General features: G+C 36.7%; 1 protein-coding gene across 1 annotated transcript in view; it reads right to left on the bottom strand.

Annotated features, from left to right (window-relative positions):
* The window catches only part of LOC135161900 (LIM and SH3 domain protein Lasp), a 93,365-nt gene extending 76,715 nt beyond the window's left edge, over positions 1 to 16,650 (bottom strand). Inside the window, exon 1 of the mRNA XM_064119879.1 lies at positions 16,259 to 16,650. Within this exon, the coding sequence (XP_063975949.1) occupies positions 16,259 to 16,327 (69 nt within the window). The 5' untranslated portion in view covers positions 16,328 to 16,650. The remainder of the gene's footprint in view (positions 1 to 16,258) is intronic.
* Positions 16,651 to 19,032: the final 2,382 nt, after the last annotated feature.

The following is a 19,032-nucleotide window of genomic DNA, read 5'->3' as shown; positions in this document are numbered from 1 at the left end:
TTGGGAGAAAACATATGTGATCCGATCCAAGCTAAATGATGTTGTGTATCAAATTCAGAAATTCCCTAAAGGTAAATTCAAAATAGTACATGTCAACCGTCTGTGGCCAATGGAACATGATGATCTGGAATGATTATTATCCTTCATTAGCCTCATCACTTGTGTCTGTTGTAGCAGACGGGCCCCATCACTTGTGTCTGTTGTAGCAGACGGGCCTCATCACTTGTGTCTGTTGTAGCAGACTGGCCTGATCACTTATGACTGTTGTAGCAGACTGGCCTGATTACTTATGTCTGTTGTAGCAGACGGGCCCCATTACTTATGTCTGTTGTAGCAGACGGGCCCCATCACTTATGTCTGTTGTAGCAGACGGGCCCCATCACTTGTGTCTGTTGTAGCAGACGGGCCTCATCACTTGTGTCTGTTGTAGCAGACTGGCCTGATCACTTATGTCTGTTGTAGCAGACGGGCCTGATTACTTATGTCTGTTGTAGCAGACGGGCCTTATTACTTATGTCTGTTGTAGCAGACGGGCCCCATCACTTGTGTCTGTTGTAGCAGACGGGCCTCATCACTTGTGTCTGTTGTAGCAGACTGGCCTGATCACTTATGACTGTTGTAGCAGACTGGCCTGATTACTTATGTCTGTTGTAGCAGACGGGCCTCATTACTTGTGTCTGTTGTAGCAGACGGGCCCCATTACTTGTGTCTGTTGTAGCAGACGGGCCTGATTACTTGTGTCTGTTGAAGCAGACTGGCCTGATTATTTATTTTTACCTGTTTCACTTTACTCTATCACCTTTGAGTTATTTCAGGATGAATGAATGTGTGTATGTGTCAAAATGAATTATATACGCTTATTTTTGCATAATGCATGAAATATTTTCGAAAGCTTTCGAAAAACTGCAATCTTGTGAAGTTTGAATTTTTGGTAGTTGCTTTTAAACTAGTTGCTAGTAGTTGTCTGCAGACAAGTAATTTGAAAAAGTAGTTGCTTGTTATTTTCATTGAATGACATTCTCATTTAAATGTTTTTCTTTTCTTTTCTAATTTGAGGAAATCTCTGTGTTGAGTTGTTTTCAGATACTGTACCCATAACGGAAATTTTCAAGTGAACCATTCTGCTGTTTCAGAAAATGAACAATGAAAGTTCGAGTCAAATACTGACATTCACACCCTTAATGAATAAGTCAATTAAGAACACTTTATTCCTCTTGCTCAACATAACCCATTGAAAATTGTAACAAACACTTTCGATAAATTATGATTGTATAGAATCAAATAAATATTAATCGGCTGTTCTTTAGCGTTGATTTCTGGGAGGTTTTAGCTAAAGAACAGACTGGGGCCCTCCCTATGTGAGATCTTGCAACGCTTAAATTTTTCAGTTTGTCATAAATTAAAGCAACAAATCCTAGAGTTGTAATACCTCAAATAATCCCTGGTGTGATTGCCGGGGCGGCAATCTTTTTGCGGAGGGGAGTAGTGTTACGTATCCCCCTTCGAAGACTCATTCATTTGTCTATGATCTGAACTTCGGCAGAATCACGACTGTCTTTTGGATATGACATTAGTCTTTTGTGTCTCTCTTCGGAGCTCTGACGTGTCACATCGTAATACTCTTTGTAACTAATAAACCGCCCCAAATATTTATCAACCTGTGTCGTCTTTATTCTCCGCTGGATATAACAATATCTTCAGAAGACTCTGACAAATATGAGAACAACTCGTGAAAGTCCTCAGTAGAGAGACTTCCCCAGCATAATGTCAAAAATTCATCTCAGATGATAACCTCAGCAGATAAATCTGAAAACAAGTTGCCCAATACCTCGAAATTTTGTGAATCGAAAAAAATTGAGAAATCTACGACCAAGAATATGGAACGTGCACTGTGTGGTAAGAAAGCAGAATTTATTGTAATTTTTTCTTGAAATGGTAAAACGTAGTAAATGAACTTATCTCGAGTCAAAAATATGAAAATTGTAGCGCAAATATGAAATTTTTGATAGAAGTCTCTTCTATAGAACTTATTTCTCTTTGCAAAAAAGGATGATAGAGCTTATGTCATTCTTCATAAATTTTAAGACCTTTCGTAAAAGTATGAACTGGAGATAAGTATATTCACCTAGTTTTTCGCTATATAGTTGAATCTTTATATGCACTCAATGATGGATGTTCATTTTTGTTAATAATCGATTTTCAATTTTTCTTTAGATGAGTTCAAGGAATTAATAAAAGCAGAACTGACCGCAAGCAACGTGGAATTTGGAATAAAAATTAAATCTGCTAAGGAGAGCATCTTATACAACCTGGACCAGAAGATGAATGAGTTAAAACTGGCAGTACTTGCGCAAAATGTCCCTCAAGTGCCACAAGTTCCAGTTGAAGTTGGTGGTGGCTGTAGGTACAAAACTACCAATCGAGGATCTGGATGATTTTTTAGTGTCCGAGGAGCAACTTAAGACTGATGATAAGAAGGAAACTGCACTGGTAATCCGGTGTTTTTAAATATATGATTATTTTTCCATTTTTTTCTACGATAAGCTTATCTCATCTTCTTTTTCAAAGCACGGTCAAAACATGTATCAACAACGTTTTAACTTAAATTATGAAAAAAGCTGTGCAATCCCAGTATTCAGGAAAAGGGGGGAAGGTCAAGGGATGTGGGAAACTTGATTTTAGCAGCACATCCACGTTCAGTTGTTTCCAAGGTATTTGATTCTGATCTTCTTTCCACTAGCTAGAAGATTTATTCAATAAGAAATAAATTCAGTCAATCCAATTTAAAGATTCTATCAATCGATATATTTGTTCTAAATTAAAAATGAAAATAACTGTGAGAATAATGCTTTGGCAGAATTTTATCAATTCATTCGTTGTTTCGTTTTTCAGTGGCTGTCAACGACAAATTCGAAATCGAAAATTCGAATGCGGTTGAAAAATTGTCGGGGCACGTTGGATATTGGCTGGTCCATGCTGGTGATCGAGAAGGAGGTCGTGCTGAACGTGCAAAAAACGAACAATAATAGAGTAACTGATAACTGATTGACCATCTGCGACTGCAACTACTTTGAAGTTCATTAGTGAATTTCTAGAAAAATGTTCGATAAGAATTTAAGCAATATAACCTTCTTGTATCCTACCATTTGTATACAAATTAAACCGACCAGGTTTAAAACTGTTTAATAATAAAAAATTAAAAAAAACTACTTTGAACTATTTCAATGCACAAAATAAGTGCATTTGTTTAGTTATTCAATGATTTTATTATCTATTTATGTGGTTATTATTTTATGCGTTAAAAGTTCACCAAAAAAACGTCGTTGAATGGCTCGCTTTTTCATAAGCTCATATATTGCAGCACTATTTCATATTCCATTTTATCAATTTAAAAAGAATAGTTTTTTATGCAGAAATAAGAGTATTCTTCAAATTCGCAAAAGTCTGAAGAAAATATTTATAAATTAACAATATGTTAATTTACTATGAAGAATAATTTGTAGGTGGGTTGTTCAATAATGACAAACAAAGATAAGGCAAAATGATTCCTGATCCAGTACTGATTGATTATACTTAAACAGACAAATGAAAATAAAATCATTATTTCAAATAATTTGAAAATTATTTATTCTACCCAACATCGGGCCTACCCTTCGATCGATAATAGGCCAAGATATTGGCGGACTTTTGGTGAAGGCTTGGCCAAGCCTGGATCAATTAGTCGGGTGTGAGGTTTGACCGAGCTTCGGCCGAATATCGAGTACGCGATTGGGCCTATATTGTAAAAATACATTGGGTTTATAATGGGTATCGATATCGGCCCGGCGTTATCATCCAACACTCGGTTGAGCATCGGGCCGATCTCACTGGCGATCATCGGTACGATCGGCCGCTATCTTAAGATACCCTTCGATTGATAATAGGCCAAGATATTTTAAATCGATAAAATGGAATATGAAATAGTGCTGCAATATATGAGCTTATGAAAAAGCGAGCCATTCAACGACGTTTTTTTGGTGAACTTTTAACGCATAAAATAATAACCACATAAATAGATAATAAAATCATTGAATAACTAAACAAATGCACTTATTTATGCATTGAAATAGTTCAAAGTAGTTTTTTTTTATTTTTTATTATTAAACAGTTTTAAACCTGGTCGGTTTAATTTGTATACAAATGGTAGGATACAAGAAGGTTATATTGCTTAAATTCTTATCGAACATTTTTCTAGAAATTCACTAATGAACTTCAAAGTAGTTGCAGTCGCAGATGGTCAATCAGTTATCAGTTACTCTATTATTGTTCGTTTTTTGCACGTTCAGCACGACCTCCTTCTCGATCACCAGCATGGACCAGCCAATATCCAACGTGCCCCGACAATTTTTCAACCGCATTCGAATTTTCGATTTCGAATTTGTCGTTGACAGCCACTGAAAAACGAAACAACGAATGAATTGATAAAATTCTGCCAAAGCATTATTCTCACAGTTATTTTCATTTTTAATTTAGAACAAATATATCGATTGATAGAATCTTTAAATTGGATTGACTGAATTTATTTCTTATTGAATAAATCTTCTAGCTAGTGGAAAGAAGATCAGAATCAAATACCTTGGAAACAACTGAACGTGGATGTGCTGCTAAAATCAAGTTTCCCACATCCCTTGACCTTCCCCCCTTTTCCTGAATACTGGGATTGCACAGCTTTTTTCATAATTTAAGTTAAAACGTTGTTGATACATGTTTTGACCGTGCTTTGAGTGAAACAAAGGTAACGGAATAAAGCCGTCTACGAAAAAGAAGATGAGATAAGCTTATCGTAGAAAAAAATGGAAAAATAATCATATATTTAAAAACACCGGATTACCAGTGCAGTTTCCTTCTTATCATCAGTCTTAAGTTGCTCCTCGGACACTAAAAAATCATCCAGATCCTCGATTGGTAGTTTTGTACCTACAGCTATCACCAACTCTTCAACTGGAACTTGTGGCACTTGAGGGACATTTTGCGCAAGTACTGCCAGTTTTAACTCATTCATCTTCTGGTCCAGGTTGTAAGATGCTCTCCTTAGCAGATTTAATTTTTCTTCCAAATTCCACGTTGCTTGCGGTCAGTTCTGCTTTTATAAATTCCTTGAACTCACCTAAAGAAAAATTGAAAATCTATTATTAACAAAAATGTACATCCATCATTGAGTGCATATAAAGATTCAACTATATAGCGAAAAACTAGGTGAATATACTTATCTCCAGTTCATACTTTTACGAAAGGTCTTAAAATTTATGAAGAATGACATAAGCTCTATCATCCTTTTTTGCAAAGAGAAATTAGTTCTATAGAAGAGACTTCCATAAAAAATTTCATATTTGCGCTACAATTTTCATATTTTTGACTCGAGATAAGTTCATTTACTACGTTTTACCATTTCAAGAAAAAATTACAATAAATTCTGATTTCTTACCACACAGTGCACGTTCCATATTCTTGGTCGTAGATTTCGCAATTTTTTTCGATTCACAAAATTTCGAGGTATTGGGCAACTTGTTTTCAGATTCATCTGCTGAGGTTATCATCTGAGATGAATTTTTGACATTATGCTGGGGAAGTCTCTCTACTAAGGACTTTCACGAGTTGTTCTCATATTCGTCAGTCTTCTGAAGATATTATCTGCAATTTTTCATCACGGTTTCGAAATCTATTTATGAGAGAAGGAGTCTTGTATGAAGAAGAGTTGGTATTTGCCGGGAGATTTTGCGGACGAATTAGTGCTGGACATTTCTGGAGTGATATTCGTGGAGTCGTTGGGCAGGATGACGAGCTTGATGTGTCGGAGATGATACTTTCCTTATTCTTTCTGACAATTTTTTTCGTGGCTTTTGAGGGAGGCTTATTGTCAGATTGTGTCATATCAGCAAATGTAAGACCACTGGCTTCGGTACCCCTGAGCTTCGAAGTAGAGCGAACCATAGGTGTCGTTTCATGGAGGATCTGATGAACGCTTTTTTCTGGAAGAATGACAGGTTCACGTCGGTTTTTCTGAATATCAGAGCTTGCCACTTCCCTCATGCTGTAGGCTCTTTCTAGACGATGTTTAGCTGTATCATAATTGTCAGCCCAAGCAAGTACGATGATGTCGAAGACTTCCCACGCAGGATCCACTACTTTCTCCTGCTTAATCCATTTATCCACGGACTCGTAATCCTTTGGAGATAGATATGCACATTTCCACACATTTTTTGATTCCAGCGTCATCCATTTTCCAAGCACAGCATCTACTGGAAGTGATTCGTTTGGATTTGATTCACTAGCAGTTAATTGAACGACTGCGTACTTCTTCGGTAGGGACGGCTTTTGAGACGACATATCAGCAGCTACGAATAAAAGAAAATCATGTAGGAAACATTGAGAAAGGTATAGAGGATAAAAAGAATGAAGAGTACGAGCTTTCCTCCGAATTCATGCTCATATGAAATATCCGGAGTTAGTTTCTTTTATTAGCGTCAACGATAGGCACTTTATAGCATAAATACAAATAATGAATTTACCGAGAAAAACGTTACAAGTCAATGACATCAATTTTTTCACTACACCAATGAAAAAATTCTTTAGAAATTATTCAGGGGGAAGAGATTAGAATGATATATCACACGTGAGATTGACGAAAAATGTTGATGCAATTTTTGATGTCCCTAATCTCACTAGATCACTTGTAATTTCCTTCTTTCAATCTACCCACAACAAAATAGTGTACATTCTCAAATTTAGCTTCATTGATTGAGATATGTGATTGAAAATATTTAGGGCACAAAATAACTTACAATTACACTTTGAGCATTCAATCGAAGCGAATATTATTTTGATCTAACCGCTATCACGTCACGATGCTCAACCGCATCACACTTCCCTCTCACTCGTACGTTCCTTCGACTTCAAAGAATTGCAATTTACAAAAAAAGTGACATTTATGAAATTGTAAAAAAAAGGAAAATATTATGCATAACTCTAATAAAACACTTTTTCTAAACGTAAAACGAGGAACACTTCTTTTGTTTCTCTCACTACGAATGTTTATCTATTACTCGCTGTGCTCAGGCTCTCCGAGGTCATCCTGTACAGCTCTTCGGTACCTTACGAAACGCTTTCGGAGAGAACCGTCAACAACCAAACATACACACCCATCCCAAATGAAAAATTCGCCGAAATTAAATATCGTATGATTGCCAGAAAAGAAGGTATGAGGAGTTATTTATCTTGAATGATTGAATGATTGAACTAAATAATTACATATGAACAAAAAATTCATTATTTACAATCACTCACCTGAAATATTGTTCCTTTCTCTTTGGTGTTTCATTGGACGTATTTCATTAATTCAAATTAATTTGAAGAAATATTCGTTAGTTATCCTCAAGTCACCAAAAAATCACAAATTATTTTTCACATACACAAAGATTTTTTTTTTATTGTTTGTCACTCATTTAGCATCAATCAATAGAACATTTCACGTGCCAGTTATTCATAAGTGTGTAAATATGAAACTGCACACTGATGATTTTCTCCACAAAAAAGAACACCCTTGTACATAATTTCCGATACTGAAACTAACTGGTGAGAATCGGCAAATTTTCCCAGTTTGATGAGACCAATATCAGCAGATAATGTCGGATAAACAAATAACGATTCTTCTGAAATGGCTTCACAACCGAGGAAAAATAAATTTTTGACCTCATTTTTTGCCTTATTTTTGATCAGTAGTTGATCTATAATCAATATTTTGCCACTCTTCAACTGAACACACCTATTAGGATGACACAATTTGAGTGTTGCATCACAAAATTTTAACTGAGAAATAGATTGAAAATTTTTAGAAACATAATTTCGGAGTTCCACATTTTTGTCAATGGCTACATCACTTAATACTTGAAGTTTTTTTACTTCCATTTTTGGGCCGGACTCCATCTCGGATAGCCCATTAATAATTTGTGTTAACGGTTTATTGGATGATTTGGTCAGTTTTTTAAATATACTGATATAATTTTCTCCCCAAAAAGCGCTCATTTCACTGAGTGGAAGATTGAAATTCCTAACATCATCTGAAAGGTGGATTAAATTATGAAGACTTAAGACTTGGGACCGAGAACCATATAATGACGGAAGCAAGTTGAAAAATTTTCTCAACAAACCGTCTGCATAATCAATGTGTAATTTAATTAGTTCCTTGCTGTTGAGAATACCACATGCGACAAATATAAGTAAAAAATGATTGTAATAATTAACTTTGGCCAATCAATGGTGGGCACAATATTGGCCTAAAATAGGCGAACCGATGTTCGGCGAATCTATAATAGGTCAAATATCGGTGGAGAGTACGGGAACCGAGGCTCGGCAAACCTATAATAGGCCGATATTGGCCTAGAGTAGGTCATCCGAACTTCGGTGAACCCATAATCGGCCAAATGATGGCCGTATCCGTTAGGTTGGCAAACCCGACGTGGGTTGGGCCGACCCTCGGACCAATCCGGCCACCCTACGTGGGCAGCTAACCCAGAAATTTGACGGATTGCGTAGAAATTAGTATACAACATACAAATTTCAAAATTTATAAAGCTTAAGAAAATAATAATTATTTGTAGAATCTCTTTTAATGACATTATAAATTTACGATGCAACATAGTCAAGATTAATATTATAGTTTTTTGCGTGTTTCATTCCAAAATTTGAAATCCGTCAAATTGACGGGTGCCGTAAACCTGATGTTAAATATTTGTAAACTGTTTTACGCGTTTTGCTCAGCAGAAACGCCATTTAAACTTTGGTTGCGTGGCATTTTTTACGCTTTGCAAGTGGTTTCAAAAAGATTGTATCCAAGATTTTGACGATTTCGGACGATTCAAGCAACCGCGGAATAACCAATATTCAAGGTGAACAACGCAATGACTAAGTTCGATTTTAGTTCCAACCAGTTTATCTTCGTCAATTTTTTTTATTGCCATCAATTGATAATTGTCGAATACATTTTTTTTAACGAAGTTTGCAGCACGAAGCGGCGTGCCTCGCCTCGTGCTGCAAACTTCACACTCCTCACAATCCTCCACCTATCGTCGTCATGCTATAATCTACTATTATTTCTCGAAATAGAAGAATTAAAATTGGAATGAACTCCATTTTTCAACAGAGTCAGTTATATCAGTGTTTGAAGAAATCACCTTTTTTTATCACTAAAAGGGACATTTATAATTTACAATAGAGTCATGTATTCAATTTTTCGTTTTAGATTTATTTATAAATTCATATTTTAGTTCTCATCGAAAAATTGTTAAAAATACGTACTTATCGGACCGAAATTATTTTTTCTTCAAGTTTTCATCCGTACAGAATTAGGACTTGCAAAATGGAGTAAATTTAATTTTCTTTCTCACTTGGTTTCTTCAATTTGAAAGGCTCATACTTAAAGGCTAATTGTTTATGTTTTTTCAATTAAAGAAAAATTCTTATGAAATCTTCTTACAGGTCGAATTCATTATTTGCCTGAACGAAATAAAGTGATGCACCACAATCGAATAATTCTAGAGAAGTTGTTGTCCACAAACAGTTGTCAGTGCTTGTCAGTCAGAATCACGATTTTCGTGGTACACATTTCTGCGGCAAATACGGGAAATCGCTCACGCAGAAGTGGAGAGTGTGAAATTGAGTATCTTGCATGACTTGGCAGTCAAACTTGATTAAATGCAGAGCACAATTATTCAAACCCACATTCCAAACACTCCATATGAAACACCTATTGAAAATATGAAAAAACTGAATACGAAATTTCCTATCCAATCGGTAGATGATTTTTCGAGGTTCGAAAAGAAGCTAGCAGATGAAAGCCAAGTAAATGCCCTGGTTAGTACGACTCGTTTTTTTCAATTGACCAAAATATTTTTACTTTTCCATTTTCAGTGTTTTCTGCGGTGAGTGCTGCTCGTGAGGAGTAATAAACCTTCTGCTGTTGTTAAAATATTAATGGGTCATACTTTGTCGAAAAAAACGTCCCTCCAATTCTCCGGTTCAGGCCGAGATATAAATGGGAGACGTAAGTTGAGTTGAAAGGCCACCAAAAGTAGCCAACTCATGAAAAAAGCTATCATCTCCCAATTTCATAACCAAGATGAAAAAGTACAAAATCTAATGGATACCTGGCTGGCAGGGGCAGAGGACACAGATGGCGGTCGTTATGAGCGACATGAGAGACGAAAAGGCCAAAACGACACACAAAACTAAAAAGATGTTGACAAATCAATCTTTAAAATCGTTATAACTACCTATTTAAATATTTAAGATTTTATAACATAAACTATTGAGACAAAGACTGTTTAAAGACTCTACTACTTAAAAATGTTCCTAGTTGAGAATTTAAATAAAGTGGCGCGAAAGATTTCTTTTAAAAATATATCAAAATAGTCCCACCAGTCGGGGTTCAATTATGGGCCCAGATTGCAACCATTATTGGGTCCGACACGACTCCAATGCTCGGCTCATTATTACTTGACATTTATGGTCCGATATTGTCACCCAAATATTGGGCCAATCATTTGCCATTTGATTTGCTAATAACTACCAGGTTTGGTGGAAGGCTCGGCTCACTGCTAAACACCTACTTGGGTGCAGTGTTGGTCCAATTACGGGCCAAGATTGCCACCATAATTGGGCCCGCAATGCTTGGCCTATTATTGTTTGCCATTATTGGCCCGACGTTACCATCCAAACGTCGGGCCAATGATCGCCCATTCGATTTGCTAATAATCGGCCAATATTGGAGATTGGTATACCTGATTCGACCAATGCTTGCCCAGTACTAAAAGCCTACTTGGGTCCGTGCCATTGGCCTTGACCATACTGTAAATCCGATAATTAAATTTTGCGATGGGAATCACCGTGCAGAATAAGATAGTCTTCAATTTTTTTGCGTCGACGGTTTTCGGTAATCGACAGACATTTCGTTCAATGTTAGGCATTTGATTATCGCAAGCGAAGTATTTTATTTTGCGACTACCGCCTATCGGTTAAACCCGAATTTGTGCCTTTGACCTTGCGCTCTGCACCTCGCTAAAAAATGTGCTTATCATATCGTTTCGTCTTTCTGCGTGTCTTGAGATATCATCGGGATTTCGTTTTACTTGCGCTGTACGAATTTCGTGTAAATCCGTCGAATTTAATCTGACCGTGAGGCCAATACATTTTTTTGGTTTTTCTCGTTTACTGGAATTAGTTTTTTTTAGTTAGGATCTACGATCAAAATTTTGGATTTCTCCGCGTGCGATGCGTCGCGTTCCCCTAATAAATGGATGACGATAAGTCATGGAATAAATTTATTTTCCTTTGACTCCAATAAAGTGGAACCCGTCTTTCACGTAATATTAGTTGGGAGCTCTATGTTTCTTTGTATTCGCGATCTGATGGGCATGGCCGCAACGAATAAGGCGTAATACATTAATAATCCGTTTTCCCCTCAACCACCTCTCTCTCCGCGAGCATCCGACACCTTTTCTTTGACTTTAGTTTTAAGTTTTATCTATCTCTACGTTCCAGTTCAGAAATTTGGTTTCGTTGACGTGATTTTTCAGCTTCGACTGCGTTTTCGGTTTGTTGGTTCCATCGAGACACAGAACAATTTGCGCCTTTTTGTGAATATTTTCGGTTCTCGGAAGTCACAATATATTCAATTATATCCGATATTGATGCCAAATATGTAGATAGATCTAAGATATATTCCAGTATATAATCGGCAAAATATATAGTAAGTATGTAACAAAATACTTCTGGTGTTCCTGTCAAGATTATTACTTGTATTGCTTTTCGATTAAGGAGGTCGGAAACATACGAAAGCTCATATTTCAAGAATTGTTCTATTAGTTATGGTTGTAATATTCAATCAAGGTTAGAAAAATCTTCTCTAAGAGTGATTTGATAGACCATAGAATAGATGACCCGTAATAATAAAATCATGTCCACAAAAAACCAAACTAATAATTTTGAAGATAATCATCAAGTTCATATCAATAGTAACAAAAAAAAAAGTTGACGTTGATACTATTCAAAATTTTTTATGCCTCAATATTAAATATAAGCAAATGAGTAGCTTTCGAAGGAGACCGGAGTAATGTAGTGGCTCAGTTCTGGGGGTTTGAGTGACGCCAGCGGCACCGTAGTACCTCAACCCCGAGGAGGCAGGGCGCCACACGCAATGCTGGGGTGTCTACTCATCAGCCGACTTAACAATACCTCAGTAGCAATCCCGCTGTCATAGGGACTAGTTAAAAATGGAGGTCTAGTCCTTTGCGTCACGGAAATGTTTTTATTTTCATTGAAATTAGGTAACACTAGGATGAGCAGGAATCGAACCCGGATCCCCCAGCATAGTGGGAGTATTGATGCATACTCCCGCCAATATGTGTATGACCCTTGGCAGATCGAACAATTAACTTCCCGAACCAATCCTTTTTTCGTCTTTTCACGGATTGTGTTTCAGCTATTTTAGTAAATAAAAAAAGTGATAAGATATAAATATGATATTCCATGAAAATACAGTGATGAGCGATTTTAATTCAATCAAAAGTCTCCGTCACTAATGGCAGGTGCACATCACCTCAACATGACACTCAGTTGTCTTCAGTTTTTTTTTAGTTCTATAACGATGACATAATAACTTCTACGATTTTAAAATGTAAGGGTAAATGAAAACTCACATCTAATTATTCCCTGAGCGTTTTTGACAAATTAAATGAAGATGTAAATGTATATATTAACCCACACATAGCTCGGCTGTACTTAAAATTCCCACTTCCGGTGATGATTTCATGACGTCCCGTATTCAATAACATGAAATTTTATTATTAACAATGAAAAGAAATCTATAAAATCTATCACTCAATAATTATTCAACTTCTTTTGCACTATGATTGTTCATGAGTTCTTCTAAAATAATTTTCACACGATTAACATGAGATCAAACTTACAAATGTTCGCTTCAAATAAGGTTGACTTGAAAAACTAGTCTCCACCTAAACTATTCAGTTTAAATACAGCTTGCGAGGGGCGTAATAATGAATAAAGACGGCAATAATCTCACCAACCATACTATCGTTAAGCAAAAATATGACAATCGAAAATGTCACAAACAAAAAGATCACAGCCAAATGATTACAAATAAAAATATGAGAGTTAAAATGATGATAAAACCTGTAAGCCTCCTTGTTGGATAAATATTGCATGCTAATTCCAATGGATCTTTATCTTCACATATTGATCAGATAACTCAAGAAATACCTATTATTTCCATGAAAGTGTGCTAGAAAGATTATATCGAGAATAATCCTGGTTCCAAAACCTAATCCAAAATCCTATCCAAAAATTTCCTATGACGTCACAACATGTGGAATGCTATATAAATTTGGCGTCTTACATAAAAAACCTCAAAATTGCCTTAAGAAGTATGGTGAAGTTTGATATACCAGAATGCCAGAAATCTAAAATGTAGAAGTAACTAGGAGTCGGACGGTTCGATTCCGAGATTTCGAAATTATATCGACAATAATCCTGATTCTCTTTCTACAAAATCCAAAATCCTATGCAAGTCCCGAATTGTGGGACGCTATATAAATTGCACGTCTTATATGTAACGTATAAAAAAAATGTAGAACACTTTCACACCGCACGGCATGTCTCCAGATTTTTGTTTGTAATGTTTCAGCTGTGATATTCTTATCGGTGATATTCTTGCTTGCCATATGTATGTTTATGATATTTCTATTTGTGACATTGTTGTTTGTGATTTTTGGTCTCACTAGACGCCGCATAATTAGTTGGCGTTATTTTACGATTTTGATAATACATCCCTCCGCCCCTAGTTGAGATGATAGAATGAAACCACTGTCATTCATTGAACATTTAATAATCAATCGCGTGTTGTTGCTTTCATTCATTCACCCCTATTAGAGGGGCGGAAATCAATTTTTCGACACGCCTGCACGGCAAGTTCGTACTTTGCTCCTTGATCAGCGGGATCAGAGTGGATACTTTCTTCCCCCTCTTATCACCAAGCAGGAAAATACAAACTTTCCTTTGCCGCCGTCTTGACAAATGGCATGCGTTCAAAAATTTTCACGACAAATACTACACAAAACTTTTTCTTGGCGCATTTTTTGTTGAAAAGTCGTTTTTATGTTTTTCACTAAATTAATTTATTTTTTGTCCCTCGTAATTCACATTTTCCAAATCGTAATTTACGTGTTCAAAAATACCGTAAATTATATTTTAAGTCTATGTCATGATTATCTTTTTCTGTGTGTATGTACTCCAAAATAGAGGTGGATTAAACAATTTCATTTTAATTGAAATGTCCCCAGACAATAGATAAAAATTGAGAGCAGCTCTGGACCCAATTTCAACACTATCGGTTCAGCCGCTTTTGAGAAACCATGATTTGTTTATAAATATTTTTTTCTAAATAGGCAACGTTTAGGTTTTTAATTAGGTGTATCCTTGTTTCATATTTTTCGTCATTATGGGATCTATGAGAATCAATCATAAGTTGGAAAATGGATCTTGAAAAAAGTCATAATGTTGTCACTTTTCTATTTTCTAAAAAAACAATTGTTCACCCGCTCACCCCCATAAGAATACAAATATGAACTTGAAATCTGGCAGATATTCAGTTTGTTGGGTAAATTGCATCTCTCAATAAAATGAATAAAGTGTTAAATAAAATGAGAAATCAATAAAGATGATAAAAATGATACTTAAATGTATGTAGATTCTTAATAAATACAAATTGATATACGAAAACATATTATAAAGACCATTGAGAAGCTCGCCGTCAATTTATCAATGGCAAAGGACATATATCCTTACATTTCTATGAGTCATCGTCCGTCACATAACTGTTGTCGTCGTCTGCTTGCTTTTAATTTTTTTAGTTAACTTATTGTTCACTCTTCTAAAAATTCATTGGCAGAGGGGGTGGGGGTGGGCGATATGGATAAACATGACCCTGAAACTTCGTATTTTTGTGGTTCAGACTAGTTTATATAGTTTTATCTAAACTTTATATCTAAATATCTGATATTTAGCATTTTGAACGAGAAAAAAACATCATCTGTATTAAAAGGAACTTGCGAATTGTGGAATAAATCATTTTTATTCCAAAATAAATCAATGACCTATTGATCGAACTTTATTACTAAAGTAAGGAATCTTTAAAATTCGAGATGTTCTAAATCATCAATGTAGATTTGATGATTGTTCCCCGGTAATTCATGAGGTTAAATAACATTAAATCACAATTGTAAATTTGTAGTCGTCGATTTCTATTCTGTAAATTACCACATTTCGTTGTAATATTCTACACTACATAATTTACTGATAATCTGCAGGTGCTGCTAATAGGAATGGCATATTAACCTAAATAAATAATTAGCGAATTGTTGAATATCCATTGAACGTGATCCCCTTGTGCTCGTGTATTCAACAGAAAATTGTGCAGTTCATTTTTTTCACTGACATTTCCAAAGAAAATATTAATAATATCCAAAAAAGTCGACGTTTTAACGAAAGACCACGTGGAGGGTCTATTTCAACGAAAGCAGGGTCACATAGTTAGAAAAAATTCAAAATTCACATGGAATGAAAAAATGATTTAAGCATTGAAGTTCAATAATTCAATGATGACAGTTGCGTGGATAGAAAACACGTGGACAATTGGTACATCTGTCCGTTGCCCCTTTCACACCCACCTCTCATTACATTCGTTCTTGACATGATTCACACGATGGCCATGAAAAAAAGGAATGCTCGAGGTGACCAACTACTTCGAAACAAAGCAATTCAACTGCTGTATTTATGTTTTTTTCTCAAGTATTTTTTATTCCCGTATTCATTTTTGTCTCACCTCCGCCCATTACTGTAATCAACAATGAAGATTTAAGAAAAAGAACTAGAGATATCGTAGTCAAGATGAATCGATTTGGAATGAGTGAGAATTACGGATTAAATTAATAGTGTTTGGAATGAGTAATAAGTTCGTCGTTCATTTTACGGTATTTCATGTCCCAAAATATGATGACGCGTAGCTGGAAACGACAATTCTGTGTACCACAGATGAACACATACTGTAGGATGTCTGACAACTAGGTTAAGCACGCGGCTGACGCTCATCGAAAAAGAATGGTTGGGAAATTTTTATTGGAGAAAATAAAACGTGATTGAAGACACCCACCTTATCGAGACACTTGAGTTCCTCGATCGGATAAACCGTTTTCTCACAACGCGCACACGTCTTGTTCATTCTTATTGAAAATGTTATTGTTTTCACTGATTTATCCTTTTTGTTGGGAACACTATTAGTCACTCCTCCACGTCAACACTCCACTATGGGAACTAGAGGCACATTTGGGTTGAAGCACTGAGTTAATGATACTTCAGATTGGATGCTGGGATGGGTAGGAGGATAATTTTCAAATTAATTTACGTGCAGATACTGAGTTTTGTTTGTATTCTAAGAACTTGTGAGGGTGAAGACGCAAGACTACTGATTAGTATCCTGATGAGGTAAAGAGACATACGAGCAGAGATTATATGCGAGATCAGCAGGGCCAATGGTGAGCGTTCAACCGCAAAAATCTGTAGCCGTGGCGCCTGAACTACTGTTCGACTCGGTTCTGCGGGTAAAGCCGAGGGCGTAAACCATGTCATACCTACCGCTGTAGGTAAAGCAGGGAGCAGACTAAAGCGTCGATAACAACACAGGGGCGGACTCCGTTTGTACTTTCTCAACTGTACCAATGAACAACTGTACAGAGAATTTTCAAACGGTGAAAGCACCACTGTGCAGGGATTCAACCAAAGAGGATAGACCAAAGTAGAGGCTCAGTTCTGGGGGTTTGACTGAAGCCAGTTTCTCCACGTTACCGACATGATTTCACCCCCGAGGAGACGGGGCGCCACGAGTCCTATTGAGGTATCTGCATATCGGCCAAGCGGGGGGGCTCCGTTTGTACTTATTCAACTGTACAAATGATCAACTGTACACAGAATTTTCAGACGGTGAGAGCAACACTGTGTAAGGATTCAACTGTCGAGAAACAAAGCTAGGCTGTACATGTGAACCCAGCGCCACATGTACAGTCTAGCTTTTTAGAATTTTAGAATTTTCAAACGGTGCTCTCATCGTTTGAAAATTCTGTGTACAGTTGATCATTTGTACAGTTGAATAAGTACAAACGGAGCCCCCCCGCTTGGCCGATATGCAGATACCCCAGTAGGATTCGTGGCGCCCCGTCTCCTCGGGGGTGAAATCATGTCGGTAACGTGGAGAAACTGGCGTCAGTCAAACCCCCAGAACTGAGCCTCTACTTTGGTCTATCCTCTTTGGTCTCTGATGTGATGTCCTGAGCTTGATAGCCAGTAGATGTCACTAAACATCATTAATCTTAGTCCGCGAAATTTAAATTAATCTTAATTTTTATATTTTTAATCAGTGTCGAAATACGCACAAAATAAGTAGATACAATGGACAATGAACAATGAAAACAACACCACCAGTGTGGGAAAAACCGTTACGCATAAATCTTAACATCTTGAGTTTAACTTTCCCATTTATTTACCCGTAAAATTCGTTGGATAAACATTTTCACCAAACCTGAAACTTGAGAAGGAAATCATAAATCTTCGAATCCATACATTCTAGGTCGTAAAGTACCAGTTCTGTTTTTGCTCATGTTTTGATTCAACACGTGTGAGGTCTTCTTTGTCCATTGTATCGAAAGCTGAGGGCCTGAGTCCCTTGACAGAGAAAACGCGATGTCACACGTTTTCCTTTTCCCCGCTTTCCTTATTCTACCCCTCTTCCCTTTTTCTCGACCAAGTTGCGTGCGCAACATATAGACTAGTGGGGGTTGTAGGACCCAACCCTTGGAAAATTAGTTTAAGTTTAGCTTAGTTCGATTCTAACTTGTTTCTCAGCCGCTTCTCTCTTCAACTAGTTAATCGCCAAATTTCCGTTTAGTTTGGGTTGTTAGGTTCTCTGAAACTTTATTAATAATTCGAGACTCAATCTAAGATTTAAAACTTATTAAATAAAGTGTGTGTTACGTGCTCTCCTAAGCACTGGTGTTTGCATTGATTTTATTTGGAAAACCTGAATCCAATTATTTCCTTTCAACGAGTTGACATCGATGGAGTCCTCATTAGAGGTTTAGCGGCTGACGGATCTACGTTTTTCAAAACTTTGGCGCTCAACCTGGTGAGAGACGCCACAATCCTCCTGGTAACTCAGGTAGGACATAACAACTGGTGACAGCGGTGGGATAGCCGCATTCATCGAAATTGGATTCAAATTCAAAATTCAATCGAATTACTCTGACGACATCGAGTTCCGGTGGAAATCGCTAAGGAGGTGATCGCAGCCAGCCAGTCCGACAGGAAGAAAATCAGTGTCAAGTGATAGTGAACAAATTTGAAGACAATTAGTGAACTTTAAGGTGATAAATAAGTAATCTAGTGGCCTAATTGGATTAGCTGTAATGCAGAAATTGTAAGTCTAGAAATAAGCATTATTTAGTGGATGGACGTCTCAGGGTATCGTTCCGGTTTTTGCGGTTTTCCTGAATAGTAAAGGGATACTCTGATTATAGGCCGCACCTTGTCCATACCCAGGTAGAGCACAAAAGATAATTTTAATTTATAGTAGTTTCGTGAAGAGAGAAGCCAATAAAGTCCTAGGAATTTATTAAAAAAAAAAAATCCTCAAAATGCCACCCGTAAGAGTTAGACGAGGTAGATCTAGAGGGAATTCTGCACGAACCAATAATTCTTGCAATGATTCGCTCAGTGATTTAGCGGATGTTACCACAGGGCACCTTAAGTGATTTGTCAAATTTACCATCCGGGAGTCGAAAGAATTTAACTAGTCAGAATCTTCAGCCCTCTGCACCCACTATGTCAATCAAAGATATTTCTAGTTTGATTCCAACTTTCAACGGAGAAAATATG

The sequence above is a fragment of the Diachasmimorpha longicaudata genome, chromosome 4 (assembly GCF_034640455.1).
Source record: "Diachasmimorpha longicaudata isolate KC_UGA_2023 chromosome 4, iyDiaLong2, whole genome shotgun sequence".
Classification (NCBI taxonomy): domain Eukaryota; kingdom Metazoa; phylum Arthropoda; class Insecta; order Hymenoptera; family Braconidae; genus Diachasmimorpha; species Diachasmimorpha longicaudata.
The sequence above is the reverse complement of the archived record's forward strand: the minus strand, read 5'-3'. Positions and strand labels throughout refer to the sequence as shown.